This window comes from Stegostoma tigrinum, chromosome 1, assembly GCF_030684315.1.
Source record: "Stegostoma tigrinum isolate sSteTig4 chromosome 1, sSteTig4.hap1, whole genome shotgun sequence".
Taxonomy (NCBI): Eukaryota; Metazoa; Chordata; class Chondrichthyes; order Orectolobiformes; family Stegostomatidae; genus Stegostoma; species Stegostoma tigrinum.
Genome location: NC_081354.1, coordinates 109,913,774 through 109,937,734, shown reverse-complemented (window position 1 = coordinate 109,937,734; position 23,961 = coordinate 109,913,774). Strand labels below are relative to the sequence as shown.

At 41.0% G+C, this 23,961-nt stretch overlaps 1 protein-coding gene across 10 annotated transcripts in view; it reads right to left on the bottom strand.

Annotated features, from left to right (window-relative positions):
- Window positions 1-3,692: 3,692 nt before the first annotated feature.
- LOC125462707 (probable tRNA methyltransferase 9B) overlaps window positions 3,693-23,961 on the bottom strand; it is a 78,897-nt gene continuing 58,628 nt past the window's right edge. For 7 of the 10 annotated variants that reach the window (XM_059647895.1, XM_059647901.1, XM_059647889.1 and 4 more), the window contains 3 exons: window positions 18,361-18,517; window positions 11,908-12,081; window positions 3,693-7,847 (listed from right to left, as the gene is read on the bottom strand). In XM_059647895.1, the coding sequence (XP_059503878.1) occupies window positions 6,820-7,847; window positions 11,908-12,081; window positions 18,361-18,517 (1,359 nt within the window). In that variant the 3' untranslated portion in view covers window positions 3,693-6,819. Of the gene's footprint in view, window positions 7,848-11,907; window positions 12,082-18,360; window positions 23,442-23,961 lie in introns of those variants that run through there. The other 3 variants (XM_048553416.2, XM_059647913.1, XM_059647915.1) reach the window with 3 other exon arrangements.

Below are 23,961 nucleotides of genomic sequence, written 5' to 3'. Positions count from 1 at the left end.
TTCGACCAAGATGCAAAGTGTATATGGGGAAATAGAAAGAGCCTTGGGAAATAGCAGCAGTATCGTGCCAATGTGGGAGGAAGAGCTTTCACAGGTGATTCTCTAGCTGTAAGCGGGAAGGATAGGAATGGAAAGAGATGGGTGATGTCCTGACCGAGCTGTACAAAAGAGGTATTGGAGGAGGATTACCTGAATACAATTTTGGAAATTGCTGAAAAATTGATATTTGAAATTTAGTCGAAGGAGATTTTGAAAAAGGCTGGATATTTGACATTTTCGCTACAGGTAAAGTAAGAATCCTGTGAAAGAGGTGGCCTTTGGGTTAGCTAATTTATTTCACAGGCTTCTGCTGGCAATTGTGCAGTAGGAGTGTTGTTATATTTATATTGTGCTTTTATAGTAAATACTGTGACAACCACAATATTCGGTTATACGATTCAGTTATTTATGTATTTAAGAAAAAGAAGCCGAAACATATTTTAGCATAAGAGATAAAACGGTGTAGAACTGGATGAACGCAGCGAGCCAAGTAGCATCAGAGGAGCAGGAAAGCTGACATTTCAGGCCTAGGCCCTTCTTCAGAAATGGGAGAGGGGAGGAGGTTCTGAAATAAATAGGGAGAGGGGAGAGGCAGATAGAATATGGATGGAGGAGAAGATAGGTGGAGAGGAAACAGACAGGCCAAAGAGGTGGGGATGGAGCCAGTAAAGGAGAGCGTAGGTGGGGAGATAGGGAGCAGATAGGTCAGCCCAGGGAAGACAGACAGATCAAGGGGGCAGGATGAGGTTGGTAGGTAGAAAATGGGGGTGGAGCTTGAGGTGGGAGGAGGGGCTGGGTGGAAGGACAGGTTAGGGAAGTGTGGATGAGCTAGGCTGGTTATCGGATGCGATAGGGGGAGGGGAGATTTTGAAGCTTGTAAAATTCACATTGATACCATTGGCCTGCAGGGTTCCCAAGCAGAATACGAGTTGCTCTTCATGCAAGCTTTGGGTGGCATCATTGTGACACTACAGGAGGCCCAGGATGGACATGTTGTCTGAGGAATGGGAGGGGAAGTTGAAATGGTTTGCAATTGGGAGGTGCCGTTGTTTAGTGCAAACCCAGCGTAGCTGTTCTGAAAAGCAGTCCCCAAGCCTCCGCTTGGCTTCCCCGATGTAGAGGAGGCCACAACAGGAACAGCGGATGCAGTATACCATATTGGCGGATGTGCAGGTGAACATCTGCTTAATGTGGAAAGTGTTCTTAGGGCCTGGACTGGGGACGAGGGGAAAGATGTAGGGGCAGGTGTAGAACTTCCTGCGGTTGCAGTGGAAAATACCGGGTGTAGTGGGGTTGGAGAGGAGTGTGGAGTGGACAAGGGAGTCATGAAAGGATTGGTCCCTCCAGAAGGTAGATAAGGGTAGGGAGGGAAAAATGCCTTTGGTGGTGGGGTCGGATTGCAGATGGCGGAAGTGTCGGAGGATGATGCGTTGGATCCGGAGGTTGGGGGGTTGGTACATGAGGACGAGGGGGATTTTGTTTGGTTTTTTTGATTATTGTGGGGAGGGGGTGTGAGGGATGAGTTGCGGGAAATGCAGGATACACATTCGAGGGCGCTCTCGACTACTGAGCGGGGTAAGTTGCGGTCCTTGAAAAACGAGACATCTGAGATTTATGGGAGTGGAATGCCTCATCCTGGAAACAGATACAGTGGAAGCGAAGGAATTGGGCATACAGGATGGCAATTTTGCAGGAAGGTGGGCGGGAGGAGGTGTATTCTGGGTAGCTGTGATAGTCGGTGGGCTTGAAATGGATATTGGTTTCTAGGTGGTTGCTGGAGATGGAGACAGAGAGGTCCAGGAAGGAGAGAGAGGTATTACAGATGGCCCAGGTGACTTAAGGTTGGGTGGACGGTGTCGGTAAAGTGGATGAACTGTTCGAACTCCTTGTGTGAGCACGAGGCGGCGCCGATACAGTCATCAATGTCACGGAGGAAGAGGTGGGGTTTAGGACAGTCGCATTTCTAACAGGCAGTGATGGCAAAACTGTTGTTCTGAAAATTTGGACCTTCCCTTCTTGAAACTGTGTTTACAGTCCGAAAAACGTGAGACAATTGTGCATCGGAGGCCACAAATGTTAATTCTGTTTTTGAATCTTATCACTCCATTAGTAGCAGACTCACTTCATTCACCTCAGAACGCTGATGGCCAATTCAGGCTTGTTGATCACAGGAAAGTCAGTGAGGGCCTCCAAACATACTGGTGATATCATCTTGCTCGGGTGATGTTTAACAATTTGCCCAATCAACTTACATTCCCACTTATTCCACAAACTTTCATTAATTGGTGCTCATGTGCTTTATGTATTTCAAACACAGGAACAGGATTATGTATTTAGCTAACTAGTTCATGAATGGTATGTGCCTCATTTCCATTTACTAGTCCAAATTCATCAATATGATTTATCATTTGAAACACCCCAATTTCACTCCTCAACTTTTTGAACCCAGGCCAATAGGAAGCAAGTTTTTGAAGCAAAGCCTTTTAATTTAACCCTTGAAACCTCAGTACAATTCTAGTGAACCTAGGTTATCAATCAGTTGTCAGTAACTGTTATCAGATTGTTTAAAAGGGATGTGGAATATCCATTTCAGTAAATAGACAGGAAATGATTTGTTGTGGAAGGGTGATTCTGAAGCTTAAATTGCCAAATCTACTCCAGAGTGTGGTTCCTGATGCCATAGCCAAACTTACTCTAAATAAATTTGATGAATTCTTTGCATAAGCTGGAAAAGGTAAGATATTTGACAGCTTATGGTTAAATCTATCCTTGTAGAATTGTTCAATAAAATGTATTACATTAGTTGGAATAAAATCACAGATGGTACATTCTTTTTCATATTTCAAGATAGCAACTACAGATACCAACACTGACAGTTCACATTTTATACTTAGTGTATAAGTTTAACGCTGTTTCTGGAAGGATTTTTTTGAGGCTTTAAAGGGCAACATACACTGAGACTCCTAATATTGTATAAGGAGTGTATCTTTAAACTCAAATAAGAGAGAAGAAATGTGTAAATTGTTAAAATTAATCTTTTATTTTTAAAATGTACCGAAAAAAATTACAAAATACTATTACTTATAATCCTATTGTGGACCTAACTAAAATCTAAATCAGCACAACATCAATTATAATACGTTTATTACTTAAAACAGCAAGATATTGCAATGTCGCCATTTGGAAATGATAACCTTTCCTAAGTATGTGACAAAGAAAAGACTTTGATCTATCCTGGCACTCTTACAATCTAACAGAATCCACAGAGTGTAAGACAAATGATAACTGTATGAACAAAACTTCATTTCTGTGAAAAAATATTGCTTAAATAAAGGAATTAGTAGGAATGTTTCAAAGCAGGACATATTCCTGGTGTTGGCTTCGTACAGTGCATTTTGATTGTTACTTTTAATCATTTGTGTAAACCAATATGTTCTGTGGTAAAGGGGTCAGAGATAATGGGAACTGCAGACGCTGGAGAATTCCAAGATAATAAAATGTGAGGCTGGTTGAACTCAGCAGGCCAAGCAGCATCTCAGGAGCACAAAAGCTGACGTTTTGGGCCTGGACCCTTCATCTGATGAAGGGTCCAGGCCCGAAACGTCAGCTTTTGTGCTCCTGAGATGCTGCTTGGCCTGCTGTGTTCATCCAGCCTCACATTTTATTATCATGTTCTGTGGTAAAGCTTTTTTATGTTCAAATCTATATATTGGAAACGGTTAAAGAGGGGTTATTGTAGAAATATTTTGAGTCTATATCATATTTTTAAAATATAGCTGCAAACCATTTAAATATATATATATATATATATATATATACACTAACATTGTTTGCAGTGACTTGTGCAGTATTTGTACATTTGTTGCAGAATTAATTATGTAGAATTTGTATTGTCAAGCCACACCATATGGCCCATTTGGTCAATGCCTGTATAGTATATATCAATCTGTTCCCATTCTTCTTCATTTATCTCTGTCCTTCCATTCCCTTTTGCCCAACCCCCATATATTCATTCAATCAGTTATCTTTTAAGCAAATTCATGTATTCACTTCAGCTACTTCCTGCCATAGTGCATTTCAGATGTTAAACAATGTCTGTTTAGAGACATTTCTCCTGAACTCCTTTTTGGTACTAAGGGTGACCATCTAATATTTATGGTCCTTAATGTTAGATTCTTCCAACAATGTGTACATTGATATGGATTTATGAAAGAATTGCAGTTACTAAGTTGTATTGATATCATGATGAAGATAATACCAAAAAGTTCTAAAAGGCAAGTTGTATTATGTTTTAATTTCTCCTTGACTATGGTAATACAAGAATTCTACACAGTGTTATGTGGAGTGGTGGGGTGGGGGTGTGGTGAGACCAGAGGAAATTCTGTCGTTTGAACATTGATGGTGTAATCCTCGAGAACTATATGTATCTGGTCTGCATTGTGGTGAGAATTGAATGAAAATTAGCATTCAAAGTATACATCAGAGCTTTGAAAACTAAATTGAAATCCAAGAATTGTGTGCTTTTGAGACTGGTCAGCAGTCTGGCAGCTAAATAGAAAACCCTTATAATGACCAGTCTCACCCTGTGGTTATTTATTGTCAATGAATTGTGCTTCAATGGGCTTAAGCCATGCAACCAAACTGAATATTGAACTTGAGTATTGCTGAAACAGACAGTGTGGATATCATACCAGATATATAAGCCAAACATCCCAAAGGCCAGCTAATTCTAGCACATAATCTAACCTTTTGGTTGTTCACAACAGGCAATATATTGACATAATCCAGTAGAGTTCTGTTTATAAAACTCAAAAACACAGTGTCCAATATCAGATATGATTCCACCATTGGGCAGTATTTGCTAAATAATCATGAGTGTGTTAAGAATTATGCTGGCAACCAATTTACGATTGTCAGTCAGGCTCTCGGTGACACATTTGTGCATACTGGAAGCTACAGGATGCTGAGTGACAAAAGAAAAAGCAGTGATCTGAACAAAAATATTTTTCACACTGCAAGTGGTTTGGATGTGGAATTGAAGTGCAGCTGGATTCAATCAAGTTTTCAAAGGGAATTGAAGCATGATCTGAGTTTCAAAATATTTCAGTGCTGTGGGTAAAAGATAGGGGACTGGCAGTAGATGACTTACTGTTACAGAGAGTCAGCAATAACATGGTGGACAGATTGTCTTCCTTCTTTGCAATAACCATTCTTTTGATTATAGGGCTGCATGAGAACTGAGGAAGGGTCACCAGACCCAAAACATTAACTCTGTTTTCTCCTTCACAGATGCTGCCAGACCAGCTGAGCTTTTCTAGCTGTTCAAAAAATATGAATGGTCTTACATAGCATAGAAAGAGGTCTTTCACCTTAGCTAATCCATGCCTGTGTTTACTTTTCACATGAGATTCCACTGACTCATATTCCTCAAATGCTATCGTTATCACCTTCAACTCTTTTTCTCTCACGATGTATCTATCCAACTTCCCCTCATATGCATCCAACAACTCAATGCGGTAGTGAGTTTCACATTCTGAACAAATTCTATGGAATAAATTTCTACTGAATTGCCAATTAGATTTATTATTAATTGCAAGTTGATGGTTCCTGCATTTGCTATGCTGGAGAACTTAGTTCCTTGAACAGAAGGAGGCTAGCTCTGAAACTGGATTTTCATGCCACAATCAACAATCATACTCACAGGAATAAGCTTCTTTAAAACTTGATAAAGAAAGTTCTTTGACAAAAGCCTATACTCTTTCTAGAAGAGTACCTTGCGCACATCCTCGGCTTGGCAGAAGTTGCCACATATCCTGGCAGCTTGCAGTAAGTGAGAGATAGTCCAAAGTGATTTTCACCTGTTGCGAAATCCCTAAAGTATCATTCCTCCAATCCTGCAAACTCCAGTATAGTCAGAGGGTCACCAAAACTAGCAAGCTGCCTCTACTCGAAAACATATCAAACACAAGACAGCAGCATCATAGTACACCAATTAAAAACAGAAAATGCTGGGGAAAATCTGTGGAGAGAGAAATAGAGCTAACATTTTGAATATGGTATGACTCTTCTTCAGAATGCCCTGTTTTTCTCTCTCCATGGATGCTGCCAGACTTCATGAGAATCTCCAGCACTTGCTGTTTTTATTTAGATTACCAACACCTGCAGTATTTTGATTTTATCATGATAAGACCGTAAGACATTAGAGTGGAAGTAAGGCCATTCGGACCATCAAATTTGTTCTGATGTAACAAACTGGGACAGCGATCTGTGCTGTGTAGAGATTCAGGTTGCATTCTCACTGCATGGGGGGAAAGTTAGTCCAATGCAACTCCTGAGACCAGGGTTATTGTGACATTACTGTTGATGGGTAAAGTGTCTTGGCCCTTGTGAGGTGGTATGTTTCATTGTCCTCATAACATATTACTGCTTGGCCCTAAAATGTATCCTATAACCAAAATAGAAATGGTCAATTTAACACCCACTACCTTGTTAACACTTTCTGCACTCATGCTTTGCCGCAATTCAAGTAGCACCCATGAGAACATATGCTGAAAATACTATCCAACTGTATCTGTAATATTCAACTGCACAAATAACTGGGCCTTGTAATTAAATTTTTAGCATTATCAAAGTTTAACATAGTCAATATTGTGCTTATCATGGCCATAGCAGCAATTACAAACAGTCTTGTTGCAATGTGTAATTAACATTTAGTGGATTAAAGAGTTGCCACCCAAGCTTCTGTATTGGATATATGTGTCAGTTGATAATCTCTGCACATCATTCTTTTTCTGCTATAATACACCAATTACCATGATCATAACAAGAACTGAGGATATGAAGTTCATGTATATTCTCGTTTATTAGCTGAGCCAATTCTCCTTCCCTGAAGACATGATAATATCTCATGAATTCTGTTGCGTCTGCAAATTCCTCCTGCTTGTCATCCAAAGCTACCGATCTAGTATTGTCAATCACAGAACCTGGTGATTCTATTGTGGAAGTCCTTTTAAAAGGACTTGTACTTCCCCGGGATCTTGTTGCTTCATCATCTTTCTCAAAAATCTGTCTGTTAGCCTGGTAAGGATTTAGTTTGTGTCTGTAGGATTCACTTTGGCTCCCATTTTTCTCTTTCAAACTATTCTGCAACCACTGCGATTCTTTATGATTTGGATTTTCAGTGAATACTTCATCTTCAAAACTCTGTCTCTTCATTAATGGTGGACAATCCCCATCCAAACTGCAGTGCCTAGAAGATAACATCAAATTCCCCACCGGCTGTAAGTTGTTCCTCCATTTGTGGACGAGCTCTGGTGATTTCCTCATTGATTTAAGGTGATCAATGTGTGTATGCATTGCAGCCTCATCAAGTGATTTGGAGAAGAACCATGAACGAAGGGATTTTCCTAGATTCTTGTAAAATCGATGCTCTTGATCTTCACACATCCTGGAGCAGCAGCTTTCCAACAAGGTATGATTGTCAGTTCTGTATGAAAGTATGGTGTGTTGATCCTGCCTGAGAGGCAACAGTGCACTGGCCTCAGTTGGAGCTGTTTTCAATTGATCTTTATCTTGTGCTTTGACTGTGTTCATAGCCAAGGGTTTGTTGTGGCCTTGACCGGACTCCGATGACGGCCGAGAACACAAGGATCGGTTCCAAGGAACAAAGATGTCCTGTTTTTCAAAGTGGCGGTGTTTTTGTTCCATTGCCCACACATAAATCATCATCTGTCCTCCACGGTGCAAAGTCCTTGTCATTTCTTTTATTGCTCGGATACGTCTGCCTTTTGTTGAGAAATGGTGAATCACTGCAATAAGAAATGAAAGGGTTCATTAGTAATGATTTTTCACTATTAAAGAGCATTATCAGGACAATATGGAAGTGGGACTAATTATGTAGCTTTCAAAATACAAATATATTAAGCCAAATGGCCTGCTTTTGCATCATATGATTCTATAATCACTGAGTTGATTAAAAAAATAAAAACCAAAACAGATATGAACACTTCTATCATGAATATATGACTGTAAGCTACTAATATGTAAAATAACATTCGACAACTTCATCAGCACATTGGAGTATAAGTAGCATTACTAACCATGCTGGCAGTATTAAACTTCACACCTTTTATACAATGGATCCAAACTTTTTTGTTAACCCAAGCATGTTACAGAATTACAAAGCTGGTCATTTGACACATTTTGCCTAATTCATTCCATCCTGCTGCTCTGTCTCTCACCTCTGCAAATTGATTTTTCTATTTTCTTAACATTTCATTAGAAAGGTACTATTGAATAAGCCTTCACTCGCATTCCAGTGGATTCATTTTGAAATATAGAAGTTACCTATCTATAACCTAAACTTGGTGAAAATATTGTGACCGAAAGTGAGAAATAGCATTCTTTCACCAACATCATCTCAATAAGGGATCGAGACTTACTAATGTGGTCAAAAATCATATGTCGGTATTTCAAAAATAAGGAGATCAAACCAGTTAATGGAACACTCAATGGGTATTAGCAACAGCTCAAATCTAATAACGCACAAAGCAGTGGAACATCGCACCACCTCCAACATGTTTGTTTAAGTTGTGTTTGGACAATATAAGGATAAAGGAAATATTTGGCATCTGGAGACTTGAACATAGTTGGGGCATTGTGGAAGGACAGAGCTCCAGATTCAGCTACCTCCTTCAAAATCCCATAATCAAAAACACAACACAAAAACAAATTTAATGATTTGACTAGGATAGAAAAGGTAAACACATACAACTGCCAAATTTGGAGCCTTCTAGTTACTACTGCACCAAAACCTGAAGATCAATTGCAATTGAGGAGAATTCCTAAAATCAAGCCTTTGATAAGGTTCCACATGGCAGGCTATTGGAGAAAATGCGGAGGCATGGGATTGAGGGAGATTTAGCAGTTTGGATTAGAAACTGGCTTTCTGTAAGAAGGCAACGAGTGGTGGTTGATGGAAAATATTCAGCCTGGAGTCCGGTTACCAGTGGTGTGCCTCAAGGATCTGTTTTGGGACCACTGCTGTTTGTCATTTTTATAAATGACTTGGATGCAGGCGTAGGTGGAAGGGTTAGTAAGTTTGCAGATGACATGAAAGTCGGTGGAGTGGTGGACAGTGTGGAAGAATGTTGCAGGTTGCAGGGAGTCTTGAATAAACTGCAGAATTCGGCTGAAAGGTGGCAAATAGAGTTCAATGCAGATAAATGTGAGGTGATTCACTTTGAGAGGAATAATAGGAAGGCAGAATACTGGGTCAATAGAAAGATTCTTGGTAGTGTGGATGTGCAGAGGGATCTTGGTGTCCATGTACATAGATCCCTGAAAGTTGCCACCCCGGTTGATAGTGCTGTTAAGAAGGTTTACGGTGTGTTAGGTCTTATTGGTAGAGGGATTGAGTTCCGGAGCCGTGATGTCATGCTGCAACTGTGCAAAACGCTAGTGTGGCCTCACTTGGAATATTGTGTACAGTTCTGGCCGCATTACAAGGAAGGATGTGGAAGCATTGGAAAAAGTGCAGAGCAAATTTACCAGGATGTTGCCTGGTCTGGAGTGAAGGTCTTATGAAGAAAGGCTGAGGGACTTGGGTCTGTTCTCATTGGAGAGGAAAAGGCTAAGAGGGGATTTAATGGAGACATACAAGATGATCAGAGGATTAGAAAGGGTGGACACTCAGAGTCTTTTTCGGAGGATGATGACGTCGGCTTGTACAATGGGGCATAGCTACAAATTGAGGGGTGATAGATTTAAGACAGATGTCAGAGGCAGGTTCTTTACTCAGAGAGTGGTAAGGGCGTGGAATGCCCTGCCTGCCAATGTAGTGAACTCAGCCACATTAGGGGCATTTAAACAGTCCTTGGATAAGCAAATGGATGATGATGGGATAGTGTAGGGGAAGGGGCTTAGATTAGTTCACAAGTCGGCGCAACATCAAGGGCCGAAGGGCCTGTTCTGCGCTGTATTGTTCTATGTTCTATATGGCTGATTTTGCATTCCTTGATCTGACCCAGGGAACCCAGATTTTCTGTTTCAGTGGGCAGAGCCTACAAAGTGCTCACTGCCAGCTACCTGTTCAAACATTGGATAAATAATCCTGTCAGGCAGGAAGCCCCTCTGGGTTATTCCAATGCTTATATTGTGTTTTGCTTTTTCATTATGCACCCAGACCAGGCACTCACTCAATTACATGTACTTGCAGAGATCCTGAGTGTGGTTGTTCACACAGAGGGACAGAGAAGTAGAACAAGGAGTCCTCATCCTAGTTTCTTTTTCACCACACAAAGGAGCTGAGTTTTACCCAGTCAAAGAGTGAGAGATTGACTCTCGGGTCCCCACCTGAAAAGTTAACTTGCTTTCATTTGAACAGCTGTGTACTTCCAGTTTTCACTGTTTTATTGTCGTTATTATGTAAAGGAAGAGGGTGAATTATTGATTGGTGCAAAACCTTTACTACCTCCTGACTAAATAATGATGACAGTACATCTATTAAAGATTAACTTTCCCATTGCAAAATGGCCTGCTGGCCGTAATAGGGAATAATACTAGTAATAGAGAACTGTTCCCAAAATACAAACCCAAGCACTCCTTTATCTAAAAAGCAAAAACTCTGGAATTCAAGTTGAATTTGATTAGGTTTTATTTGAAATTAACCTGATGAGTCATAATTTGGATCAGTTTTAAGGTCTGGCTCTAATCCATATTGTATCACTAAACATTGTGAACTTTCTGTTTCACTACAATAAGATTTCATTTTAAATGATAATTTAACAAAGTTATGATAAAAATGGTAGTCTTATATTTAATTTATAGTGAACCCAGTACATCTAAAATTGTGTAGTTGTATGTAAAATAAATTTAAAATACCTTTATTTTCAGAACATATTTTTGATTATCATAGATCTCCTTTGGAAATCTAGTCCATATTTGTCAATATTAAAGAACTCCACAACTGCACAAACTGGTGATGATTCCAATGATAGTAGGAACTGCAGATGCTGGAGAATCTGAGATAACAAGGTGTGGAGCTGGATGAACACAGCAGGCCAATCAGCATCTTAGGAGCAGAAAAGGCCTGAAACGTCAGCTTTCCTACTTCTATGATGCTGCTTGGCCTGCTGTGTTCATCCAGCTCCACACCTTGTTATTTCATGTTTCCGATGATGACTCTTCTGCATTGCCTGGGGTGCATTCAAAGCATTTACGGAATAGGCAGGAAAATTGTTGAGTGGGCTAATGGGAACCTGGGGAGGCAAACCAATTTTAATGATTCACTGCTTTTTTCTTACCTTCACTCAAGATTTTCGTTGTTTGCTTATATAGGCAAAGGAGTTCCTATACCTGCAAAAGGCACAATCCCAGAACAGCAATGTTGGTGGTGCCAAAGGAAGCTGGGACAGGGCCTTGTGCCAGAAACTCCTCAGACCAGAAGCCAGGTGAAAAATCAGTAACAGTCAGCTATGATTTCCTTTTTGGGCACATAGTGAAAGGCCTGGTCAATCTGCAAGTGCATTCTTGATTCTGCCTCCACTGCATGGTGCAGGGATGGGACTCACGCCATGAAAAGTCCAAGACACCAATACAAAGATAGAGGAGCAGGTAGTACATTCCCAATGTAAGCTATCTAACATGAGTAGGGCTGGGTGAGTGGGCAAAAGGAATGGAAAATCAGGCCCTCCTTCTATGCGTAAGCAACATCAAAATCAATACCCTTCATTAAGAATTTACAATTTTTCCATATTTAGTGCATTTTAAAAATTCATCTCACTTTGGCTGGGTACAAAAGGTATCAAAGCATATTAGCTCACTACTGTCTTGTAGTCTAGCATATGATCATGTGTTCTCTTCTCTTACCTCCAATAGAGATGATTGCATTAAAACACTGATCCCTGTACGGGAGAATTAGGTTATCACAAACCATGACTTCATGTCCATGTCTTTTAGCAATCTCCACCAAGGGACTGCAATAATCACTGCCCAACTTATAAACCTGGCTGTTAACAGTTAGATACTTTCCAATCCCACAACCTGCAGTAGAGAAAGACCACCATTAATGCCAGCTTATTGCTTCTTACATTGACAATTAAAGGAATTACGTCTAAATATGATACAAAGATGTATGCCACAATCCAGTGCATCCAGCAGGGAATGCAATACAAGGAACTGCAAATTGCAAAATTTTCTGAAAAATGATTTTCAATCTGTGCATCACCCACAAATGAACTGCTCTTATTTTTTAATGAAACGTTATAGTATTAGAATATTGAAATGTTATTGCTGCCAGATTGCTTATAAGCTGTTGAGACAGTGGAGAGCTTGGCAAGCAAGTCTTTATGGGTTACCAGTGCTTTACCAGGAACTGACCAATGTAAGTGACCCAGAGGGAGCAGAACAATCCATTGGAGAGTGACAGGCATACAAACTACACAAATAGTGGTCAGTGTAGTGGGGAATTTTATAATCAGAGGTTTGGACAGTAGTTCAGTAATGACCAAGAATTCCAAATAATATGTTGCCTCCCTAGTGCCAGAGAAAAGAACACAGCAACACAGACATCACTGAGAACCTGAGAAATAGCAACCAATTACCCATGATCTATGCTGGAGCCGTTTTTTTAAAAACGTAAACCAGCTTTTGGGGAGGAAGTTGAATATGTTTGTGACCAGATTTGAAAATGGGTGGCAAATACCTGATTGTTTCCAAATGTCTCACACTTGATGAGGACAGGAAGTTGAAGAAAGTCAATGTATGGTTTTAGGACTGATGCAGAAAAGAAAGGTTCACGCAACTTATATAACATAATATATTTAAGCAGGGTTGCCAATGACCAAGTTTGCAAGCTAGCACATTCCAAGGTCTAGGACAATTTGTTAAGGGGTGCACTAAAAGTTATGCAACTGCAGCTAAGTTCCTTAAAAAAAGGCCATTGTCTCCCATCATTGTACACATAGGGGCTGGAAACCATATTAAACATTTGGGCCTCATGCACTATAAAATGTCTGACGTGAAAGGTAAATGTACATTGCAAATATAATCTGAAATGGCAAGTCTGTAAAATAATTTGTGCACTTTCCTGAAAGAAATGTATTTGCCCTGCATGATGCAGAGTACAATTTGAACTGTACATGCACATTTACAAACGTTCTGAATTAAATATACTTTTGGAAATCAAATTTCAGGGAATATGTCTGCTGACAGTCCTGTAAAAGCCAATGAATTTGAAACAGAGCAGGGTGTAAGGATAATCATAGAGTCCATTTAATTAGCAAAACACGTCTGTTTGAATAAGTTACTGCAGCAAATAGTCTGCACAGCCATTCTAAAGAAACAAATCTCCATGAGCAATAACACACAGAGCTCATTATTGAAACTGCACCAAAGCCTTCTGGTAAAAGCACAATAAGTCCACCAACAAAACTCTGAGAAGAGGATAGTTATGTACAAAAGACTTCATAAAAGCAATCACAGTCAGTTAAATTATTGTGGTTTCCATGTATGACTGAAAGAGTTGCCAACGATGATGGAGTCATGATATTCAGCCTATTTCATAAAATCATTTAATTTTAAAGCAAATGTTGGATTACAGTGTATCGTCCCGAAATATAAATAAAAAAAATAGTGTGGCCAATAAAAGCAAAACCAGTTTCCAAAAGTGAAAATGTTAAAATAAAAAGACCTTTTGCTAAGTTCCTGCAATGCCTGTGTTTTTTTTTCCTAAGTGAATTTCATTTTCTGAGCTCATTCTTGAGCTTATTTACTGTTGCTGATTGAAGTGGAGTGGAAGTATTTTCATGATTTCAAACTAAATAGATCCCCTCAGTTAATCAAATCTACTGCATTAGGTGATCTTTGTGGTGTTTTTTGAGGCTAATCACGTCTGATTTCCACCTATTTTTCGGGATCTGACTGAGGAGGTTCCCATTGACCTTGAGCAATTACAATTTGCATTTGTGTAATTGTTCAGTTGAAAATAGCAATATACATTACGCAGCATCAATGCGTAATTTTATTCTTCACTAATCTTAGCCAAGTAACAGTAGAGATGCTAAAATTATCCACCATGTCACTGAATTAGTAAGACAGAAATCAGGCATATTCTTAATCACTGCCCATACTTGACAGTGTGTGAAAGCCAGATAAGAACAGCCTTTAGCTCATCTGTAAAGGTTGTTTCAACTCCCTTAAGATATCATTGTCTGTAGTACAATTGTAAATCCAAACATTCAGGAGATGAATGGGTCAGTGCCCATATCCTGGTGAACTCTAATCTCGCTTGGATTGGGTGAAATGTTGGATATAGAATGTTGAAAGGGGAAATTGACGAGAAGCTGAAAAATCCTGGCTGAATATTGTAAAAGACCATATATTGCATTCTCTGTCACATAAGTACAGAGAAATCACCAAATATTGAGTAACAATCCGAACCAGCTTGACACATGGGTGGTAGTGCAAAGAAACTGCGCATATACAATCATAAAGCCTTAGCTTTTGCGGTTTTGAGAGATTTGATACAAGGGTATACTCCATTCCCAAGTGTAGGGACTTCTGAAATTAAAGCATTCAACAGTAGAACAGTCAAAAGATTTACATTTACACATATAGCATGCTCTGATGAAGTACTTAAAATATGTGGTCACTTCACTTGTAACTTGGGCAAAGGTTTTGAAAGCAAGCCTAAAAAAATGTTCTTTAGCCAAACAATTGTTCCAGACTCCTCCTATTTATACAGTCATAGAGATGTACAGCACGGAAACAGATCCTTCGGTCCAACTCCTCCATGCCAACCAGATATCCCAGATAAATCAAGTCCCACTTGTCAGCATTTGGCCCATATCCCCCTAAACACTTTCTATTCATATACCCATCCAGATGATTTTTAAATGTTGTAATTGTACCAGCCTCCACCACTTCCTCTGGCAGCTCATTCCATATACAAAGAGAACAAAGAACAAAGAAAATTCCTGCACAGGAACACATCCTTTGGCCCTCCAAGCCTGAGCCAATCCAGATTCTCTCTAAACCTGTCGCCTATTTTCCAAAGTTCTGTATCCCTCTGCTCCCTGCCCGTTCATGTATCTGTCTAGGTACAGCTTAAATGATGCTACTACCAGTGCCTAGAGAGCACTAGAGTGCCCGCCTCTACCACCTCTGCTGGTAACACGTTCCAGGCACCCACCATCCTCTGCTTAAAGAAATTTCCACGCATATCTCCCTTAAACTTTTCCCCTCTCACCTTGAAATTGTGACCCTCGAGTAATTGAGACCTCATTCTGGGAAAAAGCTTCTTGCTATCCACCCTCTCTATACCTCTCATGATTTTCTAGACCTCAATCAGGTCCCCACTCAACTTCCGTCTTTCCAATGTAAATAATCCTAATTTGCTCAACCTCTCTTCATAGCTAGCGCCCTCATACCAGGCAGCATCCTGGCGAACCTCCTCTGCACCCTCTCTAAAGCATCCACATCCTTTTGTCAATGTAGTGACCAGAACTGTACACAGTACTCTAAATGTGGCCGAACCAAAGTCCTATACAACTGCAACATGACCTGCCAACTCTTGTACTCAATAATCTGTCTGATGGACGATAGCATGTCATATGCCTTCTTGACCACTCTATCAACCTGCAGCGCCACCTTCAGGGTACAATGGACCTGAACACCCAGATCTTTCATCAATTTTCCCCAGGGTTTTTCCATTTACCGCATAGTTCGCTCTCGAATTGGATCGTCCAAAATGCATCACCTCGCATTTGCCTGGATTGAACTCAATCTGCCATGTGTCCGCCCAACTCTCCAATCCATCTATATTCTGCTGCATTCTCCAACAATCTCCTTCCATATCTGCTACTCCACCAATCTTCATGTCATCTGCAAACTTGCTAATCAGACCATCTATACCTTCCTCCAAATCATTTATGTATATCACAAACAACAGTGGTCCCAACATGGATCCCTGTGGAACACCACTGGTCACAGTTCTCCATTTTCAGAAACTCCCTTCCACTACAACACTCTGTCTCATGTTGCCCAGCCAGTTCTCTAGCCATCTAGCTAGTATACCCTAGGCCACATTAGACTTCACTTTCTCCATCAGCCTACCATGGGGAACCTTATCAAAAGCCTTACTGAAGTCCATGTATATCACAATTACAGCCCTTCCCTCATCTATCAACTTTGTCACTTCCTCAAAGAATTCAATTAAGTTGGTAAGACATGACATTGCCTGCACAAAATCATGCTGCCTATCACTAATAAGCCCATTTTCTTCCAAATATAAATAGATCCTACCCTTCAGTGTCCTCTCCAGCAGCTTCCCCACCACTGATGTCAGGCTCACCGGCCTATAATTACCTGGATTATCCGTGCTACCCTCCTTAAACAAGGGGACAACATTAGCAATTTTCCAGTCCTCTGGGACTTCACCCATGCTGCAAAGGTATCTGTTATGGCCCCAGCTATTTCCTCTCTTGCTTCCCTCAGTAACTTGGGAGAGATCCCATCTGGACCTGGTGGCTTGTCCACCCTAATGCTTTCTAAAATACCCAACACTTCCCCCCGCCCCACTTATGCTGACTCTACCTAGAGTAATTAAACATCTATCCCTAACCTCAACATCCATCATGTCCCTCTCCTCAGTGAATACCGACGCAAAGTACTCATTAAGAATCTCACTCATTTTCTCTGACTCCTGCATAACTTCCCTCCTTTGTCCTTGAGTGGGCCAACCCTTTCTCTAGTTGTCCTCTTGGTCCTTATGTACGAATAAAAGGTTTTGGAGATTTTCCTTAACCATGTTTGCTAAAGATATTTCGTGACCCTTTCTAGCCCTCTTAATTCCTCATTTCAGATTGGTCCTACTTTCTTGATATTGTTCCAAAGCTTTGTCTGTTTTCTGTCATCTAGACCTTATGTATGCTTCCTTTTTCCTCTTTGCTAGTCTCACAATTTCACCTGTCATCCATGGTTCCCTAATTGTGCCCATTCTATCCCTCATTTTCACAGGGACATGTCTCTCCTGCACTCTAATCAACACCACCCTCTGCATGAAAAAGTTGCCCCTTAGATCCATTTTAAACATTTCTCCTCTCATCTCAAACCTATGCCCTCTAGTTTTGGATTCTGCTACCCCGGGGAAAAGAATTGTCCATTTACCCTATCTGTACCCCTCATGATTTTATAAACTTCTATAAGGTCACGCCTCAGCCTCCGATGCTCCAGGGAAAGTAGCTCCAGCCTATTCACCCTCTCCCTATAGCTCAAATCCTCTAACCCTGGCAACATCCTTGTTAATTTTTTCTGAACCCTTTTAAGTTTCACAACATCCTTCCTATAGCAGGGAGATCAGGATTGCACACAGTATTCCAAAAGTGGTTGAACCAATGTCCTGCACAGCTCACCATGCAATCCCAACTCCTACACTCAATGCACTGACCAATAAAGGTGAGGATACCAAGCATATTCTTCACTATCCTGTTTACCTGCGATTCTACTTTCTAAGAATTATGAGCCTGCACTCCAAGGATTCCCTTCAACAACTTGTCTGCCACCTATGTCAGGCTATTTCTGACTAGAGCATTTGAAACACATCCATCTCGAATTCTCTACAAGTTCAAAGCTAGCTAACTTATTCCATTTGTACCGCAGCACCAGACACACAGGAATTGTATTTGGTTGCCTTTTTGATAGTACTTCTGGGAAGGATGTAAACCATAAACTTTCGTGTGGAGTTTGCAGGTTCTCCCTGTGCCTACATGGGTTTTCACCAGGTGCTCCAGTTTTCTTCCACAGTCCGAAGATGCTCAGATTTGGTGGGTTGGGGCCATGCTAGATTGTCCCAGTTGTCCTGGGACGTGTCAGCTCAGTGAATCAGCCATGGTAAATGTGGGGTTACAGGGATAGGGTCGGGAGCTGGGTCTGGATGGGATGCTTTTCAGATTGTCAGTGCAGACACAATGAGCCAAATGGCTTCTTTCTGCACTTTGGGATTCTTTAATTCTCTGATTCTGATGTTAACAAATATGGAAATCACACGTATATTATTAAAATATCATTGTTAAAGCGTCCAAACCATAAAGCCCATTCAACTCACAAAAGGAGAGGCTTAAAATTATTAATTTTGTTGACAGAATCGGTCTCTTGAACATGAATGTAAACTATAACAGCTTGCGTTTATGTAAACAGAATTCACATTTCTATCATTCCAACGTGCTTCACAGGCGGAAAATAAAGCAAGGCTATCAAATAATACTAAGAGGAATCTGTTTTACTAATAATTTGGTAAGAATTAAGTTTGTTGTAATCTCTTACCAACATCAGCAATAAGGCTGCCTGGTTTTTGGTCCAGGAGAAATTGTCGGACACTGGGCCACGCCTTGCTTCGGAGTTCATTGAAGTATGGTGCTGTTTGCTTATAAACATTATGAACATGGGCTTCTTCCAACTGAATGGCTTCTATTTCCATCCTGTGGTTTAAAGAAAAACTGGAGTTTTGAATAATATTATATCAGTATATTTCATGTAATCTATTCAATCAGATTTGACTCATTTTAGTGCTACAATTGTTGGATTTTTTGCTTTGATTGTTATCAGTGTGGTTTTGTCTCCATTTGTAACTTGATTACTTCAAAGGCTATTCCAGTTTAAGAATGTTTATGAGAATTAACTGCCTGAAGCTTTACCTCTACAATTTGTCATCATTTGCAGCACTTAAACTCACTTCTTGTACCTCTGCACATTTAGAGTAATTCAGAGATCAAAACTGTTGGGGTTTTCTTTTAATTTTCATGAAATGTTAGTGGTTCCCTGTTTATAGAAACACACCAACTTTCACTGCCATTAGGATTAGTCAATTTGAATATGATAAAAGGCAAAAAGCATAGATAATCCACTTTTTAACAATTGTAGCTCTCTTCGCAGTTTGTCCCATTATTTTGACTAATAACTATTCCAGTCCACCAATATCTCAAAATCTAGAATAAAATGTATGCCAATTGAAGCAACATAATTACAGCTTCTATCTCAGAAGACAGGATGAATAATTTCCCAAATCATAACTGGGCCATGACCAGCATCAGTTTTAAAGTTGCTTATTACATCGCTACTCCACATGGCCATTTCTAGTATCACAGCAATGGTACCAATGTGTTTTCAGTTGGGTAAATATTAAACGAAGGCAAATTGGAACTCAGCCTCTTGTCAAAAACAGAAGTTGCTGGAACTGAGTTCTGAGGAAGGATCACTGGACCCAAAACATTATCATCTGATTTCTATTCACAGATGAAACCAAACCTATTGAACTTTTCCAGCAGCTTCTGTTTTTGTTTCAGTTGTACAGCGTCTGCAGTTCTTTCAAATTTCTTTCAGGTTTCTTTAGTTGAACCCTTCCACTGAAAATAGAATTATACTGAAGTCTTCATTCATATGCCTGGTAAGGGCCTCAAACACCTGGCTCTGTGACATAGAGCTGAAGCTTGCTACTAACAGAGTCATGGTATGAGAGAAAAATTGAAAACATGTCTTGTCACAGATAATATTGCAGGGCCTTATCTGGAATGATGTAGGCTGAGTGGAGAACACACCTCTGAACTCACGGTTTGCTACTTGGATAAAATACTGGTGGGGTCAAGTTCTTACTGGGTAGCAAGATCTCCTCCAAGACACTTAGCATCTCAACTTGGACATACCTAGCCTTATTTCTCATCCTTCACCATCAAAAGGGTTAAAATCCCAGAACTCCCTAACAGTGCTGTGAGTGTCCCTACACCCTCAGACCGCAGCAGTTCAAGAAAGTAGCTCATCACTACTGTCTCCAAGGTAATTAGGCATGGGCAATAAATGCTGGCACATCTCTTGAAATAAGATCAACCAGCTAGTGTCTTTAGGAAAGAAGGGAAGAAATGAGGGCAGAATCAACATTTCTGCGCTATATCGTCCTACGGAAGATTTGATTTTCATTCCAACTGTTATTTCTTCACTAAAATGTTGCATTAAATGCTGGAAGTGACAGTAACCTGAATTTTCAAAGCGTATAAAGAAATTCTGGGAGGTGCTCTTTAGTTCTGTTGTAATTTTGGTTGTGTAATATGGACCTTGCAGAAGAACAGCCTGGACTACAGCGTGGGCCAGTACAGTGGCTCAGTGGTTAGCACTGCTACCTCACAGTACCAGGGACCTGGGTTTGATTCCAACCTCAGGTGACTATCTGTGTAGAGTTTGCATATTCGCCCCATGTGCTGTCACAGTCCAAAGATGTGCAGGTTAGGTGGATTGGTCGTGCTAAATTGCCTGTAGTTTCTAGGGTGGGAAATGCAGGGATAAGGTAGGGAGTTGGTCTGGCTGGGATGCTCTTTGGAGGGTCAATGTGGGCTCAAAGGGCTGAATGGCCTGTTTCTGCACGGTAGGAACTCTATGAACATTTTAAAACACTATACTTTGGAGGCGGTTGCTGACCTCCTAAGGTACTGCAAGAAAATTAAACAGCATGAAAATAAAAGGCCACGTTAGAAGTGAATAACTAATATTCTTGAGACCAGTAAATAGTGAAAGAACCATGATCATTCAACCAAACAAAAAATAATGGCCCATGAGGATCCAGCGTTTGTAGAGCGTCTTCCATTTTAATGCTCGCTGATATAAGATAATCTGTGATTCAATACAAGAAAACATGAATGGCCAATGGTGAAAGTTTTAAAAAAAAGCTTCAATCACTGACAGTGTAGACGCTTAAGGACAAAGTTTTAGTAAGCAGAGTACCCCCAAATCAACAAGCTTCTAAACATTCACAGATCACCACGAACTGAAAGGATTCCAGGTCTCACTCATTTTTGCTGCAAGGCCTTTTGAGTGCTCCCAACCATGCCCAGACAAGAATTTTCAACCCCATGGTCAGAATTTCCACTCTGATATGGGAATAAGAATGGAAGTGGTTGGGCACACCATTTTGAACTGCCAACCATTGAGCCAGTTTCCTTTCTTGATGGTCAGTGCTTTTGCTCAGCACTGGCTAAGGTGGGATACAGTAACCTACCAGATTCATAAGAAAGGCCAGCCAACTTTGTGAAAGTATTTGGTGCGAGCTCATTAATGGCCTGGTTGTTTTTTTTTGTGGGGTACATGGGTTGTACAATGAACATGGAACAGTTGAAGTGGAAGAAGATGGCAATACAGCAGGGATTTACTGCACTATTCAATTAGATGGGCCCATAAATGGTTTCATGACTGAGGAGCACTCACGATCCATCTGCACAGAAGTGTCATTAGGTAAGCAGAGCGAATAAAAAGTTTCTACTTAGTCACCAGAGTGGATCTTAAGCTTCCAGGTAGATTGTTTCACCCTGGTTTATCCCAAACATTAGCAATATTGCTCAAGAAGTGAAAACCACAGGTTACTGATATACTATTCGTGGAAGCTGGACAGTACAAACAATTTCAAACAGATAGAGCCATCCAGGAAGAAGCAGCAGAAGGAATAACCTCCTTTACTGGGTCCTGGCAGATATAGGATAATATCACTCATACCCTGTGGTCATTAGGGTTCCAAATAAGCAGGCAGATGTGAGTATGTAGGGTTTGCACTCTCTCAACATTCAGCTGGACTGTGGCCAAGACTACAGCCTCCTTCAGTATGTGCTCACTTTCTGCACACTGCCATGACTCCATATACTCCAATAATCCAGAATGCTGCTGCTCTTCATGTTGTCACCAAAACTTCATGGATAGATTCTAGGAGGCAAGGGATTTTCCTCGAACCATGGTTACCCATATCTTTTCCTAACACCAATACTAATTTGCAAAGGAGCTACAACTGAAGCCATCTGATCACATTGCAAGATTTGAAGATGCGGCTCCAGTATTTGGACCAGACGTCCTGCAATAAACTCACACGTTGTGTTAGTCAGTAACATTCTCTGTAAGCTAGCACTCCAGGAGGGCGTGGAACTTGAAGAAGCTGGAGCATTAGATCAACACAGTTCAGTATAGGTTAAGGAAGAGGTTTAGAAAGATGCAGAGCAGAAAGGAGCCCCTATTGAGCAGGGAGGTAGTCAGGGCTGCATCAGGTGACAAAGCTCTCATCAAGATGCTGTTAACAGCAAATTACTACTGACCCAGGCAAGCTCACTCAAGCACTCCTTATTCAGCAGGACTGCAGTGAGGACATATTTGCCTGTGAGAATACATCTGCCTGTGAGAACATATCTACTGAACACGCAACTTTAAACAGATCCACTTTTACAGCGAATGCCTGTAGTACAGCTCCAGCAGTTTCAATAGTCCCATTGAGAAACAACATACTTTCACTAAATCTTCCTTCTTTTGCAATCATGTCATTAAAGTTTAGTATCATGGTTCAACCTTTCACTTTTAATAATCTATTACCAGTTGTACATTTACAAGTGAAACAAGCCCTGATGTGTGATTCACTGCATTGTAATGTGGGGGCTTTCACTCTGGGTCACTACTCACAGTACTCTATGTGTCGGCTTGGATGTGATGGGGGCAGCCTATTTACCCATGTCTGTTTGCAGCTATAATGTTTACAGTGGTTGTCTCCTTGTAGAGATGTCAATAAGAATACTTGCACTGGTGTCAATGTCTCCATCACTGAGCCCTGTTTCATAGATGATCATTCTGTCAGAAGGACCAAAGTGGCTGATGATAACGATGGCACTCGGTAGGTATTGGTACATTCCTCCTTGTTGGTGACTGTCCCATTCTGGATGGTTCGATGGAAGCACCAGCTGAGATATAAAGTCCCCATGTCTCTTTCTGCCTTGAGCACCACTGATTGGGTCATTCTGTAGGTCACATGAACTCTTCGTGCTGTTGTATATGGCTCTCCGTAAAGCAAGGCCACAGTCTCCATGGAGCAGCTTATGCATTCAAAGCCCTGAGCCATGTGCTGCATATGGACTGAATGTGCTCCACTATTCAGAGACCATGATTCTGTGTTGCCCCAGGGAACTCCAATATGTGGGCACAGATCTCTTGCTGCTGTTTTTTTTTGGCTTATAAGATCCCGCCTCTGTGCCCAGCAGGGCATGGTGACGTTGGTCCCCATCATTTCAGGGGTCTGCCCACAGCAGTCTCTGCCAACATCACCTCCTCCTGTTCACTAGCGCTGTGCTCTTCACCCAGTGCCTTCTTTTCTAATTGCACATAAGGACCCACAGTGATGGGGGTAAGCTCGAATGATGAGATGGTACTGGTCCTGTAGCTCCTCTTACGTCTGAAAGATCTGATGATGCTGCTGTGCTGTCATGATCTGCCTCCTCAACTGACCCTGTTCACGATATAAGAACTTGTCTGTGACAACAGAACTTTTAAATAGGAATTTATATGAGTGAAAGAGGTTTAGCTTAAAAGGTCCAGGCCATAAATGTTTGGTTAAAACGTTTGGCTAAAACCCTCTGGTGAAGGGTCTAGGCCCAAAATGTCAGCTTTTGTGCTCCTGAGATGCTGCTTGGCCTGCTGTGTTCATCCAGCTTCACACTTTGTTATCTTGGCTAAAACCCTTAACAGAGATAATGGGAATTGCAGATGCTGGAGAATCCAAGACAATAAACTGTGAGGCTGGATGAACCCAGCAGGCCAAGCAGCATCTCAGGAGCACAAAAGCTGACGTTTCGGGCCTAGACCCTTCATCAGAGAGGGGGATGGGGTGAGGGTTCTGGAATAAATAGGGAGAGAGGGGGAGGCAGACCGAAGATGGAGAGAAAAGAAGATAGGTGGAGAGAGTATAGATGGGAAGGTAGGGAGGGGATAGGTGGAGTGAATATAGGTGGGAAGGTAGGGAGGGGATAGGTGGAGAGTTATTTTAAACTGAGAAAGTCTAAACTTAGTTCAATGACGGCTCCAGAAAGATGCTATCAGATTATCAAGATGAGGAAATGAAGGCTTAGTTAAATTAAA